The 17,002-nt window shown below is 33.0% G+C and overlaps 1 protein-coding gene across 1 annotated transcript in view; it reads right to left on the bottom strand.

Annotated features, from left to right (window-relative positions):
* Positions 1 to 14,899, bottom strand: part of LOC143076393 (Na(+)/citrate cotransporter-like) — a 34,844-nt gene extending 19,945 nt beyond the window's left edge. The window contains exons 1-7 of the mRNA XM_076252133.1: positions 14,764 to 14,899; positions 11,030 to 11,179; positions 10,503 to 10,618; positions 8,066 to 8,226; positions 6,963 to 7,068; positions 4,874 to 5,032; positions 2,604 to 2,729 (exon numbers count right to left, since the gene is read on the bottom strand). Coding sequence (XP_076108248.1) covers positions 2,604 to 2,729; positions 4,874 to 5,032; positions 6,963 to 7,068; positions 8,066 to 8,226; positions 10,503 to 10,618; positions 11,030 to 11,179; positions 14,764 to 14,862 — 917 coding nt within the window. The 5' untranslated portion in view covers positions 14,863 to 14,899. The remainder of the gene's footprint in view (positions 1 to 2,603; positions 2,730 to 4,873; positions 5,033 to 6,962; positions 7,069 to 8,065; positions 8,227 to 10,502; positions 10,619 to 11,029; positions 11,180 to 14,763) is intronic.
* Between the last annotated feature and the right edge of the window lie 2,103 nt (positions 14,900 to 17,002).

Here is a 17,002-nt window from a genome sequence, read left to right as displayed (position 1 = left end):
CATTCGGGAATTACATTAAAAAAGTCAATGTCACTTATCTCAATTTTTGCAGCCATTTCAGACGACTGAAACGCGCAAACTGATAATGCAGCGGGAAAGACACTTTTCATCACGTGATATCAGTTAATTGTGACGTCTTATGAACTTTGACACAAGTCATTTACCAAATTAAAAATTTGATTGGGTATGTGTAGATACACTATAGGATGAACTAAATTTCACTCGAAAGCAGAGCTTTCTCGTGAAATTTAGCCCCTCCTATGGTGTATCTACACATACCCAACACTTTTTAATTTGGTAACTATAACTTACCACGTACGATACAGCAGAGGGAAGACAAAAAAAAATTGGGTTCCGTATGAATTAACTAATGTTTGTTTCAAAAGTTACCCACCCACCCACCACTTAGATAAAAGAGGGGGGGGGGTAGGACCTTTATCGGGACTCCGGGATCGGGTGTTTTTAAGTTCGGGATTTCGGGATTGACCCTTTCGGGATCCGGGAATTCTTTTTTCGAATCTCGGGACCTCGGGATTTCGTGTTTTTAAGCCCGGGATTTCGGGATTTCGTATTTTAAAGCCCGGGATTTCGGGATCAGGATCCCTCCTACCCTCCCTCATAAAAGACATACTCCTAAAATGTAGTTAATATACATGTGTTAAATGTTATATTATGTTATATCATGTTGTTCGTTTTTCTGCTGTTTTTGTTCTATTTTTCAGGTTGAAATGACTGGTAGCTTATTCCGATTGTAATCCCAATCCTTCGTCACGGCTTCAGACAAAGACTCCGACCATTGTAATCCCAATCCTTCGTCACGGCTTCAGACAAAGACTCCGACCATTGTAATCCCAATCCTTCGTCACGGCTTCAGACAAAGACTCCGACCATTTAATGGCGAAAATAGCGACACAACTTCTACAAATATATTATGCTTCTTATAATGGAATTATGTATCCGCTGAGCTTCTGTTTCCCAGGGCCAGCATCCGATATATTTTGGAAGCAATAATGTTAATAAGGATATTATATTGATATATAAGGAAATGACATTATAAGGAATAACAATAAGGTGGAAATAAGGAATAAGAATAATGTGGAAATAAGGAATAAGGAATGGACTATAAGGTTTAATTATATATACTAGGGACTTGCCAATTATGTTTCTCGGCAGTCCCATTCTTTGTCAAGCCGTGGCCGTACAATTTTGTACTTTTGCCAAATAAAATATTTCTTACTTTATATATTTGTATGTCATTTGGCCCCACGTTGTCTCAGATAAATACAGTTTATAGTTTCTATATATTTATTTAATAGCTTTGAAACTAACTTAATTTTTAAAATCATATTATCTTTCTGTTTTCCGATTTAAACCAAAATGTTCTCTCCCAAGTCATTGATAAAATTATCAATACACTATATCACGTGGTTAAATCTTCGCGCATGTTATCCTGCCACTGAACAATGCCGTGTTATAATTGACCTAGATACACACAGTATATTCAGAGGTCACTTCAAAACAAATATAATAGCGTTGTTGTTAAAATCATATTATCTTTCTGTTTTCCGATTTAAATAAATAAAAATATTTAAACCAAAATGTTTTCTCCCAAGTCATTGATAAAATTATTAATACACTATATTACGTAGTTAATTCTTCACGCATATGTTATCCTGCCACTGACCAATGCCGTGTTATAATTGACCTAGATACACACAGAATATTCAGAGATCGCTTCAAAACAAATATAATAGCGTTGTTGTTTTATAGAAACTTTCACACCGCTTATTATCAAAACATATATGTTTTGTGAAAAGGCAAATAAGTTTATATATTCAAACTAAGTCAGATTAGCGTAGCCAAAGCATAGATTAATACCTTTACTTTACTTTACTTTAGTCTGTACTGTTCCGCCTATATCAGACGACCCATTTTTCAGTGTGAATATCATATATATATATATGTATATTGTCAGTTAATCCAATGCACTAATATTGATTGTTTATACACATTAACCACCACCTCTATTTACACACGAGAATAAATACATCCCATGAATATATACATGACCGAAACTGGAGCGCAAGTCATTGGACTCAAAATGTTCGTTGCCCCATTTCAAATTATCAATTGTCACTTTTGCACACTTATTCATTAAGCTGTTTGATATTGATTTATTAGTACTACCTCAATAAATTCGAACGCACCTGATGTAACTTAAAGCATAGTCCTCTAGTAATACATTCCACTTTAAAAACATCACCTCTGGTCAGAAAATGAAATACACTGCAGTCGATAATTAACTGTAAAGTGTTGATTTCGGAACTAAATAGTTCATCATAAAGATTAGTAGTTACAACATCTTTAATAAAAGTTTTTAGACTCTGTATAAAACTGTTTCTCACATTATTTAATCTACTGCATCTCAAGATAAAATGTAACCGGTTCTCATCCTCAATTCCACATAGCGGACAGATTACCTGTATAAATAATCGACAACATTCGAGACGTTCCGAGAATTTTATTCCGACTTCCGGCCGAGAGATATCGAGTGGCCCATAGACACATCCAAAACTCACCAATATAAAGATATAAAATCTTACCCACGAAGGAAAAATATCTGTAACCAAATCCAGGCGAGTACAAGCATAATAGCTGATATTGGTAATCCGTACATAAACCATGTGGCAAAGGTCAAAGGTGAAGTTCCGTTGTACCTATCATATATACTGCAATTGAATAAAACAAAACACACGACATTAATGAGAAAAAATCGTCTAACTTGTTATATCCTTTTAAAGAACATAGCACTTTGAGGATAAATATAAACACCAGTTGAGTATGATCATAGTCCTATAACATATGACCTCGGGGGCATTATTTACTATTTCTATTTACTGTTCTGATATATGTTTTACTATCAATGTGCCTTAAACAAAAAAAAAACAAAAAAAAGTATCAGCATGAAAACGATAAATAGTGAATATATAATGCGAAGGCATATATTATAGGATTAAGTATGAACACAAATCTAAATTATGTAAACAATGTATGCTTCATAAGAATCTATTCTTTTGATTGGCTAAAAGCAATCGCGGCGAGGCATTCCAATATCAAATGGCATTTCATATGGTTTATTTGTATGTAAAGAAGTTTAGAGTGACCTCCATTTTCGTTTAAATAGTATACACCTATTGACTGGGTGTGAGGGTAATAGCAAGTTTGTTGTCCATGAGATACCAACTATTGACCGAGGCAAATCCGAGTGCAATAGTTGGTATGCGAAGGGACAACAAACTTGCTATTACCCGCACAACAGATCATTAGGTGTTTTATTATACGGAACAACACAGTCATTAAGTGTTTTTATATACCAAATAAACTAATTTTCTAAAAGTGTACATATATCATCTGATAGAAAAGACAAAAAATGTCATATAACTTAACAAGCTGAACTATACGTTTTTTTTTTAGTTCTTCTTGTATTTGTAAATATTTCATTAATTGCAATCAAGACTCAAAATACTTGACGTGTTAAATTTTCCATGCATATGATAAATCTGAGCTAAAGTACACCAAACACAAATTAACTTTTAGAATACAACGATCAAACCCATATTATGAATAAGGTACTATTTTTATATCTTTGAAAAATGCGCGCGAAGATTTTCTCTCTTTTATATTTGCTTCTTGTAAGTGAAATTACAATCGACACAAACAGATTATACCATTTACAATATTAGAGTTTGACGTTGCCAAGCAAAATAGTCAAATGCATCATTATTGTCCAATAAAAAATAAGCATGGAAAAGTACGAGACAGATGATTATGAAACTATTAACCGGGGCAATAGTCTTTGAAACTATTGACTGACAAATAGTCTGTGGAATGAAACAGCACAACTATTTCATTATATTTTATAGAAAAAACATACTGAGGTATAATAATATACATTATTATTTAGGGACCTCCGGTGCGGGATTTTCCCACAGTTTGTTAAAGACCTATTGGTGATCGTTGGTGGATATTGGTGGCCCTTGAGTGTTTTCTGTTCTTTGGTAGGGTTGTTGTCTCTTTGACACATTTCCCGTTTCTATTCTCAATTATATGAATGTCTGAATTATTAAGTCAGAGACGTCGTTACCACCAATTGATTTTAAAAAAATTACTAAATTCTAGATATAAAGATTTGGTTAAGAGGTTTGCCGACTGTACGCGTAGGCAAAATATTTCAAAAGTAATTTTTGCTTTACCGAGACCGGACATTGTGATGCAACCCGAGTGAACATACCGAAATGTTGTTATAAATGAGACCGTTAGTTTCCCGTTTGAATTGTTTTACATTGTCATTTCGGGGTCTTTTATAGCTGAATTTGCGGTATGGGTTTTGCTGATTGTTGAAGGCCTTACGGTGACCTATAGTTGTTAACTCGTGTGTCATTTTGGTCTCTTGTTGAGAGTTGTCTTATTAGCAATCATACCACATCTTTTTTATATATACAAGATAAGTGAATTTGAATTACTTTACTTAAACATGTGAGTGACAAATGTTTTCCAGAAGTATATTCTATATAATTGAAATAATATGAATGTTTTGAACCTATAAGAATAAAAACCAAAAACAGGTATCTGTATTGAAAAAGACCTGCCCGATCATAGCATTTAAGGTTGCCATGTAATGCCGACGGATTATTTTTCTGGTATATCCTTTGTGCTTTGGGGTACGAAGAAGGAGTAGCTGAAGAAAATGTAAAAACGATGTAATTGTGTGTCTATAAACAATAGTTTTTGACTAGTATTGCCATAGGAATTAAAATTGAGGACTATTGACATCACACAGCTCACTTATATACTAGTAACTCCAAACACTCACATATCACTTTGTCCTTTCAGTATAACATTAGGATTGGTTCCTGTCAGGCTAGCTATACCACCAATATTAGCTGTATGTGCTATACAGATAGACAACATCTTACATATCCTTTTATATTCTTGATTCTCTTTCTTTGAAGTTTCGGGTATGTAATTCTTTCTACAATAAAATGAACATTTAAAAAAGAGGGGCGAAAGATACTAGAGGGACATTCGTACTCATAGATCGAAAATAAACTGATAACGCCATTGCTTAAAAGGAAAAAGACAAAAGACAAACAGTTATTATAGTACACACAAAACACTACATAGAAAGCTAAAGACTAAGCAACACGAACCACACCATAAACTGGGGGAATCTCAGGTTGTCCTGCTCCACATGTGGCACCCTTCGTGTTGCTCATGCTATTACAAACCCGATATTTGGGTCGTTTTCAAAAAATGTCGAATTTTCAGTACACCCATGCTAACTTTTGTATTTCTAATGGAAATTTCAGTTGTAATGGTTTAAATGAAAGCTTGTCGGATTTGTGATTCAGAACATTAATAATAAACACACCTTACATCTATTTTGATAAGATTAAACTGCATTTAAGACCCATTTTGGGGGTATTTGTCTGCGTACAGTGTCAGAAAAACACATTTCAAATGATTTTTTTGCGATTTTCTGATCGCCTTGATATCTGCAAAAGGGACCTTTTAAGAACGTTTAATATTACTTTAACGAAAAATCGTAGCTTCTATATCATTGTATGTAACATATTATCTACAAACTAAATTGAATCTGCGTACAGGAGGTTCATGTCTTTCCTGTTACCGCTACTTAAATCAGCCGTGAAATTATTCTCCCTATGAATATTGAATCAGTCAGTGTTGATCTCAAAAGTGCAAAGTAATCCTAACATTTAAAACGCCTCGTTTCTTGAACGACAGTGTAGAGAAAAGAAATTTCAAGAAATTTAGTGAAAAAAATATAGCGTACTTTTTTTCATGTCTATGCTGTTACCACCAATTTTGATTAAATACACCAACAGTATACTTGTAAAAAGTGCAATAACGTGTTGGAAACCAAATTCACAATAGAAAAACGTAATCACTTCACCAAAGGGAGTAGTTATTTCACAACAGCAATCAAAAACGAAGAAATTTGTCTATCCTGTTATGTCTATCCTGTTACTATGGTTGCTATGGTTACAGTAACAGGATAGACAATTGTAGACAAAAACGTCGTTAATTTTTTTATCTTAACATATAGGTGCAAAACGAATGAAATATTTCGTTGTTTGAAGGCATCTTAAGGTTATAACGTATTAATCTACCCAATTAAGCATTCGCAGGTGCAAAACTGATATCGGTAACAGGATAGACAAAAAGGTAACAGGATAGACTTTTATATAGTAATATATCAGAAACGTACGTTCCTGTTACCAATGAAATATAGAGAAAAGTAAACTAACTTATGAGGGATTTACTTGATGTTGGGATTATTTGAAAGGGTGAAAAAATGCCGAACAATATAAATTGCTATCTTAGACTTGCATTACTGGTGGTAATTTTTACAACCTTTGAAAACCAATTTTTAGAGGCATTTTTCAGTACAACCTTTTAAATTGGCAAATAATCTATTATATTACAGGATGAATATATATAGAAGTTTATTCTCTTGAAAACCATCTAATTGTCTACGTAAAACAAGCTTAACATTTTATCTAAACCTTTTCTTAATAACCCAAAATTTCTTTTGAAAATGGTAACAGGATAGACAAAATAATGTACCACCGATCAAAAAATGTTTCAACATATTTTTGTATGACATCATTAAGATTGCATCTTTTAATATGTTGTTCTTAAAGTACTGTTTGTTTTGATTTGCTTATGTAGAGGGTTGTTGGAACAAGTAATTTTTAATAATTTTTTCAGTTTCAAAATTCGACATTTTTTGAAAATGACCCATTTAGTCTAATTCTGTAGTCACAAATTTGAAAAGGGAACGGGATAGTAGCATTCTAGTACCACTAGCAAGGCAATGCTTTTTTCATTAAGTGTATTTAGATCTTTTTGAGTCAACAGTGAGACTAACATCAACTGACTTTTCGTATTCTTCTTTTTTTACTTCACCATTATTCTGTTGTTCCATTATTTTCTCATTATCTTTTACTGTAAGGGTAACATCGTCCAATCTAACCTCGTTATGATCTAAAATAAATATATATATAGTTAAATAGGGTAACATCACCTAATCTAACCCTATCAGGATCTGAAATAAATATAGTCAAATTCTTGAGGTTAATATCACATAATATAAGGGTGACATTTTTTTCATAAATATATAGAGCAATCAAATAAGAAAAAAGATACCAAAGAAACAGTCCATAAAGAACAAACTACAACTAATACACTGTAAAATCTTTTTACCAATTAAATCATTCCGATGATACATTGTAAAACATGACTTTTTGATCATTAGTTATTCATTTATTGATTGATTATTTTTTTTTTATTAAATATTCATGGGTATATGTTTCTACGTATATATTCATGACAAGAAAACAAATGCAAAAAACTCCAATAATAAGTAGATTGGGGAGAATGACATGGGAGGCGAACCGCTATACACAATAGGGTATGTTAAATAGGGACACATATTAAACCTAATAATTGGCAATATATGGACACAGACATGCAGTTGGTGTAAGTATGATAAAAGCATGACACATACCATTCAGGATCATTGGATTTAATATAGTCTGTATCAGGATGTGTATTTATACTGCAGACGAAATGTTTAAGATAATAGACTTTTTACTGGGTCACATTCCTATTTCAGAAAAAAAGCAATCTATAAATCTCCCCAACGGTGCCCTTTAATTGTTCATAATGTTGTCCACTCGTATATGGTCTAATTATAGATCATATCATTTTTCCTCATCTTTACCTCGTTCAGCTTTTTCATATAAATTTTATACCTGTATTTGTCTATTAAAGGCTCTGAAACTTCTCTTTGCAATATGCAATGGTCAATAAATAACACAGACGATGTCACAAAGAAATGATTATGTATTGCAAAAGTTATTAGCTCACTTGACTTAAAATCAACGGTGTTCATCGAAAAGAGAGAAGCACTCAAACTGGATGTTCTTTGTTGCATTTTTTAATGTTTTTCGTCATCATGTACATGTAATATGGAACTTGCCAGTTTCAATAGCGAGATGTCCGTTTGTGTCTGCTTCTTCTTTTGCCTCCTTTAGCTGTACCAGTATGGCGTTTGCTATAGGAATCATCATGGCCGTTGTTGCTGTATTACTGATCCACATTGAAAGGAACCATGTTGGTAACATAAGTCCTAACATTAGCCTGAAATATGTATCATTAGCTTGAAATACGTAACATTATCCTGAAATATGTAGCATTAGCCTGAAATATGAAACATTAGCCTGAAATATGTAATATTAGCCTGAATTATGTAACATTAGCCTGAAATATGTAACATTAGCCTGAATTATATAACATTAGCCTAAAATAGGTAACATTAGCCTGAATTATGTAACATTAGCCTCAAATATGTAGCATAAGCCTGAAATAGGTAACATTAGCTTGACATATGTAACATTAGCCTCAAATATGTAACATTAGCTTGACATATGTAACATTAGCCTTACATCTGTAACATTAGCCTCACATATGTAACATTAGCCTGCAATATGTAACATTAGCCTGACATTAGCCTGAAATATGTAACATTAGCCTGAAATATGTACTTTTTGATTTTAAAACATTACAAGTTCTACCATTAACATTTATTTAAAATTGTGATTTTTGATAAAATTGAGAATGGAAATGGGGAATGTGTCAAAGAGACAATAACCCGACCGTAGAGCAGTGCAGACAACAGCCGAAGGCCACCAATGGGTCTTCAATGCAGCGAGAAACTCCCGCATCCGGAGGCATCCTTAAGCTGACCCCTAAACAAATATGTATACTAGTTCAGTGATAACGGACATCATACTTAACTCCGATTTTTACACAAGAAACTAAAATTAAAATCACACAAGACTAACAAAGGTCAGAGGCTCATGACTTGGGACAGGGATTAAAATTACGGCGGAGTTAAACATGTTTCTTTGAGATCTCAACCCTCCCCTATACCTCTAGCCGACGTAGAAAAACTAACGCACACATATGTAAGAATTGATTAACTTTTTTTCTTCTATTGTCACGTTTGAACTGGCTTTCAGTAACCATAGAACTTGCAAGTAAGATCTACTTCGAGGATTTTGCGCGAGTAGACCCCTCCTGATCCTGTACGTGCCTATCTCAAGTCTGGAAACCTTTTTTTTTTCTCTTTTCTATTAATTTTGTATTCCGTTTTCTTTATTCTCTATTCTATAAATTCCAATCTTTGGCCTCGTGTGTTTTTGATAGGATACCGGACTTTTGATTGGCTGATAAAAATTGTAAGCCATTAAAAAAATAATATGTAATTTCTCCTTAACCTGCAACATTCATGACTGCACGTGGGTCCTATGACAATGCATAGCAAAACAACACAAAATCTTGGTATACATCTCGTTAGTTCATAGTTGATACAAATGTAGGACTCAGAACCTCGTTGGTACTCTCAAACACTATAATCACGCTGATGTGGGATGGTTTGTCGCTGAAGTGCGTTTTTTGATAACACTAAAGTATGCGATGTTGGCATTCTGCAGCTATCTTAACTTGTTGGTAGATATATATCGGAGTGTGATGTTGGTACACTGAAGTGTAATGGTCTGAATAAATAATTATATTTTGAATATATATCATGTCAATGTGGAAGTAAATTGTTTGTTCGAAGCAATTTTCGGGTTTTCTAGTTAACAAGGGTCGCATTAAACTGTAATATTATTGAAAACGGGGAGAATTGACATACAGGAGAACGATAAGTAAACCGTTTACTGTAGCGGATTTGTTTCAAAATTTTCAAAGACAATTTGTTACGTATGATGGAGCGTGGATGTTTGAAATACACACGGGTCCCCAGCAAGAATCTCTGTTTTACTATAAGGTATACGAAGAACTCATGAAAAGAACAGAATAAAGATAAAAAGTAAACGCAGAATAATGTCTATATGTAGAAAATATAAAAGACGATAAACTCTAATTTACAACTAAGACTAAGGACTTACATTGAAAATGATGAACGCACTCTTATAAACTTGATAATAAAACAATCTAGTTCTGATAATAACTACATATCTGTATATTTTGAAATAGCCACCACACGTCTTATAGATCATCGCACTGTACATAGCGTATGGACCATCGCACTTCTGCATATACCATCGCACTTCAGCGTGACTGACCACCGCAATTCAGCTCTATTGCATCTACGAGTCCTATATATTTTATCATAAGGATTAAAGGTTTCCTTAAGGTATTCGTGTAGGATTACAAAAGCGCTTCATACAAAATGTGCTCCATTTAACGCTTTTAACATACCATTAAACAAAATGACCAACTCTACAAACAGAGGCTTTTACATTTTTAAACAAACTACATGTTTGCACTATAGACAAACATTGCACACTAAAGTATTGAAATAAGAATTTTTACTTATAACACTAGAAGCAATGTTTAAGCTGACATACCATCTTGGTTCGGATCCAACAAGTAACAGAATTCTGAGTGCCAATCGTTTGTGGATGTTCCAATGTTCTATAGCAACAGCCATCATTAGTCCACCAAGAAATAACATAGAAACGTCCTAAAGAAAAATGTATTGGTTCTAAATAGCCTCTTTTTCAATTATTTCCATAAAATGTCATCAAATGTTGCAATAAGTTAGCTGTTTGAATTAAATACTCAGTAACCTCTAGAAACAACAGATTTATGAGTTATTTGTTTTCCGTGTTTTTTTTCTAAATATCTTTTGAAAGAGTAACGTTTTTAGTTGTCAAATTTTAGACCGTTTGAAAAGTTTTTGCTGCTGCTGTTTTGCGATTTTAAACTTCAGAAAAAGTGTATCAGATTAGATTGAACGCATGCGTGTATCAAAAGTTAAAACGAGTAAATTAAAGTTTGAGCAATATGAATATGAAATACGTAACGGCGATAGTGCACAAAAAAGTTTTGTTGTTCAAACTAAATATTACATATGAACTTATTGTGAACTCACATTAAGATACTTGCTTGACACAGCTTTTGCACTGCCCAATCCTGTCAATGGCGTGAGAATGATGGGTAGCAGTGACGTCACAGCTATAGGTAAGGCCTCTGTTATCCAATACACAGCCATAAGTATAACTATATAAGCACATTTTGCCTCCTTTGGTGTAAAAAGAAAAACAAATAATCATAATGTTCCCTCTTAGAAAAAAATATCTTTATTTGTCATGTCCCCGCGACATAATGTTCGGGGAGGGTGAGGTGTACTTATTTTTAATTTTTCAAGATAGGGAGAACTTGCATAACTCGCAAGTGTAGGAAGTTACAAATGTAGCTCTCACACTTTTAGACCATCTTGAGGATTTGTATTGTCTTCGCTATTGGATTTATTTAAAATATTACGTTTGATTCAGAATTCCGGGTTCCCCCCCCCCCCCCCCCCCCTAAACAAAGATTTGTAAGATTTATAAATAGATAGTTTCGGGTTGTTGTCCTATGACACATTCCCCATTTCCATTCTCAATTTTATAGAAAATTGAACCAAAAATTTATAGGAGAGGAGGTAAACAGACGGTCGAACTGACGGACGGACGTAAACTTGATATTTTGCTTCTTTTAGCGTGTTTAAAAGGGTATATAATATCTAATCCAGTAGGCCACACCTTCCAAGTATTATATAATATGAATATCTTCGGTGAAAAAAAAATGTTAGCGTTACAACATCAACATGTCTATATACATACATTAAATTAAAGTTGAAAGAAAGTTTAAACATTTAAAACATGAAATTACTGGTTTCAGGTAGATAGCTACACGACATATTGTATAAATTAACTGACTTTTGAGTGTGATTCGGTCAAAATGAAGAATATTTAACTTATTTAAAAAGTACACTCTTGTTAACTTATGATCGAATATATAAACTGATTTATTTTCAACAATACCTTTGAATTAATCAATCAAAGATACTAGGATTAAAATATAAGTGCACGAATTCAAGACCAAAGCCAACATATCGTCTACAAACATGGTAACGCTCGAATCAAATTAGACAAAAAGGCAAAAATAAAATGTGTCTAAATAAAAATATATAATTTTTCTCCAGAACTATCCAAAAAATGTTTCATGAAATGATTCACATATTCAGCATGCATTTATATGATTGTATTTTTAATGACTAGCTCGATAAGTCAATGTAATCTTGTCAATGTATAAATGAATGTGCGTATCTATTTGCTGAAGGAAAGTTTGTTTCTCAAGAGTGATCAATCAAGTTGTTTGTTAAACGTCCAGTGACAAACATTACATACATATTCAGGACAAGTACACATAATAAAACAATCAAATAATACAGGTACGAACTGTTACACGGTCAGATTGATTTAAAAGGCGCAATAAGTAGACTGTTAATGTGAACAAATGGGATGTAAGGGTGAATTTGACTTACAAAAAAAATAAAGTAAGTGCAGTAGGAAAACAATATAAGGTCAATGTCAGAAAAATATAAACTTTTTTGTGTTCGGCGCAAAACTGAGGAAGGGCTCGATAGAACCTCGCCCTTACCCAGTTTCTAAGCCTCATACAAAAAAGTTTATATTTTTCTGACATTGACCTACTACGTGTATATCATAAGATATCTTATAAGTAGTCCTAAAGTTTGGACCAAAATTAGGACATATCCTAAATAAGATCTTTTCGATAACACCACTTAGAGTAACAATTCTCCTAGCAGGACTTAGGACATATATTAGTCACACCTTCGATGACACGACCATTTTATATCTTGAAGTGGTATTTTTCAAAGAGGGACTTGACTTGATTAACAATAAGTAAATAATGGATAAACATTAATAATACAATAAAATGTAAAAGGGTCAAACAAAAATTATAAAAATAATCTAAAAAAGTCACGGAATAGAAAAAAAAGCCATCGGTCCAAACAGTTAATTTCTTGTTATAAAAATAAAGTCTTTGCTAGACCATGTAAAATATTCCAATACAACATATCTCATTGACTGCGCCTACTCTTCAAAAACTGACAAAAATACGTAAGGATATCTCATATGCATATAAAGGAAACAGAAAGTTTGATTTACGACATGATTGTCCGATAAAGAAAAATATTTAAAAAGATTCTTTGTTTTATTTGTTTTAACATCATTATCCTCTAAATAATAAAAAAAAAAAAACAAAGATTCATACAGAACTTGCACTAAACAACATTGTTTATCTCAGAAATCTACCAAATAAAAGTACAATTCTTAAAATGTATTCGACTTTTTTTTGACGTTTTTTTTTTATGATGGATGTTTTAGCGCCGTTTATTCTTTTATCCTGCACAAACGCGATATAAAGTGCAAATCTACTTAAGTATTCCATGTAGTAAATATATTTATAAGGTAATATGATACCTCCTTAATCATATCCTTGTTAAATAAGGGACTGATCGTCGTTCCACATCTCTTATTACTATATACATCAACATAAGTTTGAAATTGGCTATTTTAAAATATTTGTTTACCTTCATTTTAAGTGTACCAGGAAAAATGGGATTGTTTACAATGTTTCTATTTAAGTTATTAAATGATAAATTTTAATATAAGATTATTTTGCTGTTTTTGGTGGCGAATTGCCAGATTTTTTAGTTTGTACTGATACATGTATACGCTCATATCTGTTTGTTTACATTTTATCAAGTACTACACGATTGTTTTTTTTTTTATTTGCTGTAAAAAAGGAGATATTTTAAGTTTTTTCTGCATATCAGATTCCAAATACTAATACATTATTGACGTCAATAGTCCTGAACGATCATGAAATATTTACCACTGGACGTTAAGTAACCAACAGTCAGTCAATATATATATATATATTTACATATTCTCACAATTCATTTTTTCAAATACATGTAATAGTTACACGTAGTAATGTATACTGCAATGCTCTCGTACACTAATATTCTGTGAAGTGGCTACATATCAACTTTCCATTTAACATGTTGACTACTAGTACTTTTTTCATGGAATGTTTTTGCAGCTAAAATCACAAGTATTTTTTTGCTGCAGGAACACTTTTTACTTATATATTTGCACTCGTGAACTTTATAATACTGTATGATTGTCAGACAATGATATACACAAGAAAAGATAATTCTCGTCCTTACTAACATGAATCAATTAGCACTGGACTTAATAAATAACAACCAATAAATCAATCAAAGAACGAAACGGACGAAGAACTACGAACGAAACTCTTGGTCATATACATTTTCTATCAGAATTTAGCAAAACAGAAGGTGTATACGCCTTGTAAATATACAAAACATTAATTTCTGAAAAGTGTTTATAAATCACAACTGTCAAAATAATATACAAGTTGGAGAGATATGTCGACACTAATTTATAAATTGTATATAGTACATGTATGTTATGATATGGATAAACAGAAAAGAACACATGTTCCTGCATAAATTTTACATAAACACGGATATTTATCTCGTAGGATAATTCATCAATTTGTTCCTTTTTGTGATCTAGCAATGTAAATAAAATTAAGAATGGAAATAAGGAATATGTCAGAAAGACAACAACCCGACTATAAGAGCAGACGACAGCCGAATGCCACTAATGGGTCTTCAACACAGCGAGAAAATCCCGCACACGGAGGTAGTACTCAGCTGGCCCCTAAATAAAATTGTGTACTAGTTAGTTGCATTAAATAAGAAAAGACGAAAACAAATCTTACCTTTGTTTCAATGCTATAAATAATCGGCAATAGTATTATAGGTGTCAGAATTATGATAAAAATGTTCCTCAATCGAAATAAATCTCGTAATACACCCATCTCTCGGTTATAAATTGTGATGGTTTAAATCATATATATATACCTGAAGATCTGCGGAAGCAGTGAAAGTACTAGTAAAAAAGTGATGCATTGAAACCGTTTTTATCTTTTAATAATTTTCTTATAATATAATATATATATATATATATATATATATATACAAACTGTCAACTTCTCTTCAAAGTATCGCTATATACATACATTGTTGTAGATAGATGTGACTTTACCTTTCTTTAATAGTTTACGAAAGTACCTCAAATGAGATTAACGTACCGACAATAACCATTTGAAGTCAATCAGGAAATAAACTGTTTATAACATTATCTATAATCAAAGAGATAGAACTGAAGGGGATCAGTTTTCAGATCCAAGCTTTAAGGGTTTTTGAAGGAAATTACCGCTTAAGATAACCCGATTCTAAATTTCAGTAACACTCCATTGCAGATTTAATGCTGTAGAGGGTGTAGAGGGTGTGTACTTCTCGTTTGATTAGAAAATGTATAATGGGGGGGGGGGGGGGGGGTAATAATGTTTTATCATAAAATCGTTCAAAATATTTTTCGGTTTCGGTTGGATTGCACTCCCCTCGGGGTCCACTTCCTATATTCAATTAAGATGATAGGACGTGCCGCTGGAATAGGTCACACATTTAATTCTGGTATCTATGATGAGTTTATTTTCCTAGCTTGAAAATATATAAATAGTTTTGGAAAACTATAAGAAATTTATGATATTGTCAACAAACTTCTCATTATTTGTTATATGAACAGCCATGTATTAATGTCACAGCCGAAAATCTCGCCGTAAGTCAACATTATTCTCGGAATCTGAGCCTTTGGTATTCCACTTTTTCCCAAAAATAAACCCTACCAAGATGGTAAAAATGTCCAGTTTCAACGCAATATATAAAAAGGTATACATATCTAAAATCTAATGTTCTATAAACGGTCGGATTGACAAAATCATAACGAGACCCCCTGTCAATTGGGTGTTGCTAAACGGCGGAAACGGAAAACGGAACGGACATGGAAACGGAAAGAAATTTTTATAAAGACGAAATTTAGGGGGGGGGGGGATAAAGAAATATGAAAATCAATAGATCTTTATTGCTGGTATTTTTTCTATTAAAAGAGTCTATCTATTCATTATATAATTCAATATAACAGGCGAACATGCCACTGAGAAAACTCGTCATATACAATGTAACTAAGGTCGATAACTCCTATAAGAAGTCATTTGACCGCTTTGACGCGAATGGACATAAGGCAGAGCTCAACATTCTAAAACAATTGAGATGATGAAAACGGGAAATATGTCATAGAGGCAACAACCGGACCAAAGAGCAGACAACGTTCGAAGGCCATCAATGGGTCTTCAACGCATCGAGAAAATCCCACACCCGTAGGTGGTATCAGCCGGCCTCTAAATAAAAGTGTGTACTAGTTCAGTGAAAATGGGCTTCTCACTAAACTTCAACACATATAAATGAGATTAAATTAAAAAGATAAAAGACTAACAAAGGCCAGGTTCCTGACTTGGGACAGGCGCAAAAATTCGGCTGGGTTAAACATGTTTTGTGAGACCCCCCCCCCCCTCCCCCTCCCCTATACCTCTTGCCAACGTAGAATAAAGAAACACATATGAAGCAATACACGCAGTAAAACTAATTTTAAAAGAAGTCCCGAGTCCGATGTCGGATTAGACATGTTTTTCACACCAGGTTTTCGTTATTCATTACGTTTTTTAATGAATAGACAGCACTTGAATTTTGTCCCTATGTTTTAATTTTAACCTTGTCGGCTATCTTGGCTGATAGGCAGGGTTATTTAAACACAGTTTGTAAACTAGATACACCAATGGTAATTGTTGAAAAATTTAACCAAAACTAGCAGGCGATTATGGCAAGCCGTTCTCGTCAAAACTATGTTTAAACCATTTTTCGAAAAAATTACACACTGAGAATTTCAACAAAGCACACTGAGATTTAAAAACTTCAAACCGCACACTGAGAATTGAAAATTACACACCGAGAATTGAAAATTACACACTGAGAATTAAAAATTTACACACTGAGATTTCATAAAGACGCACTGAGATTACAAAAATGAAAAACGCACACTGAGAATTGAAAATTACACAC

The sequence above is a fragment of the Mytilus galloprovincialis genome, chromosome 5, assembly GCF_965363235.1.
Source record: "Mytilus galloprovincialis chromosome 5, xbMytGall1.hap1.1, whole genome shotgun sequence".
Lineage (NCBI taxonomy): Eukaryota > Metazoa > Mollusca > Bivalvia > Mytilida > Mytilidae > Mytilus > Mytilus galloprovincialis.
This window is presented reverse-complemented; position numbering and strand designations above follow the sequence as displayed.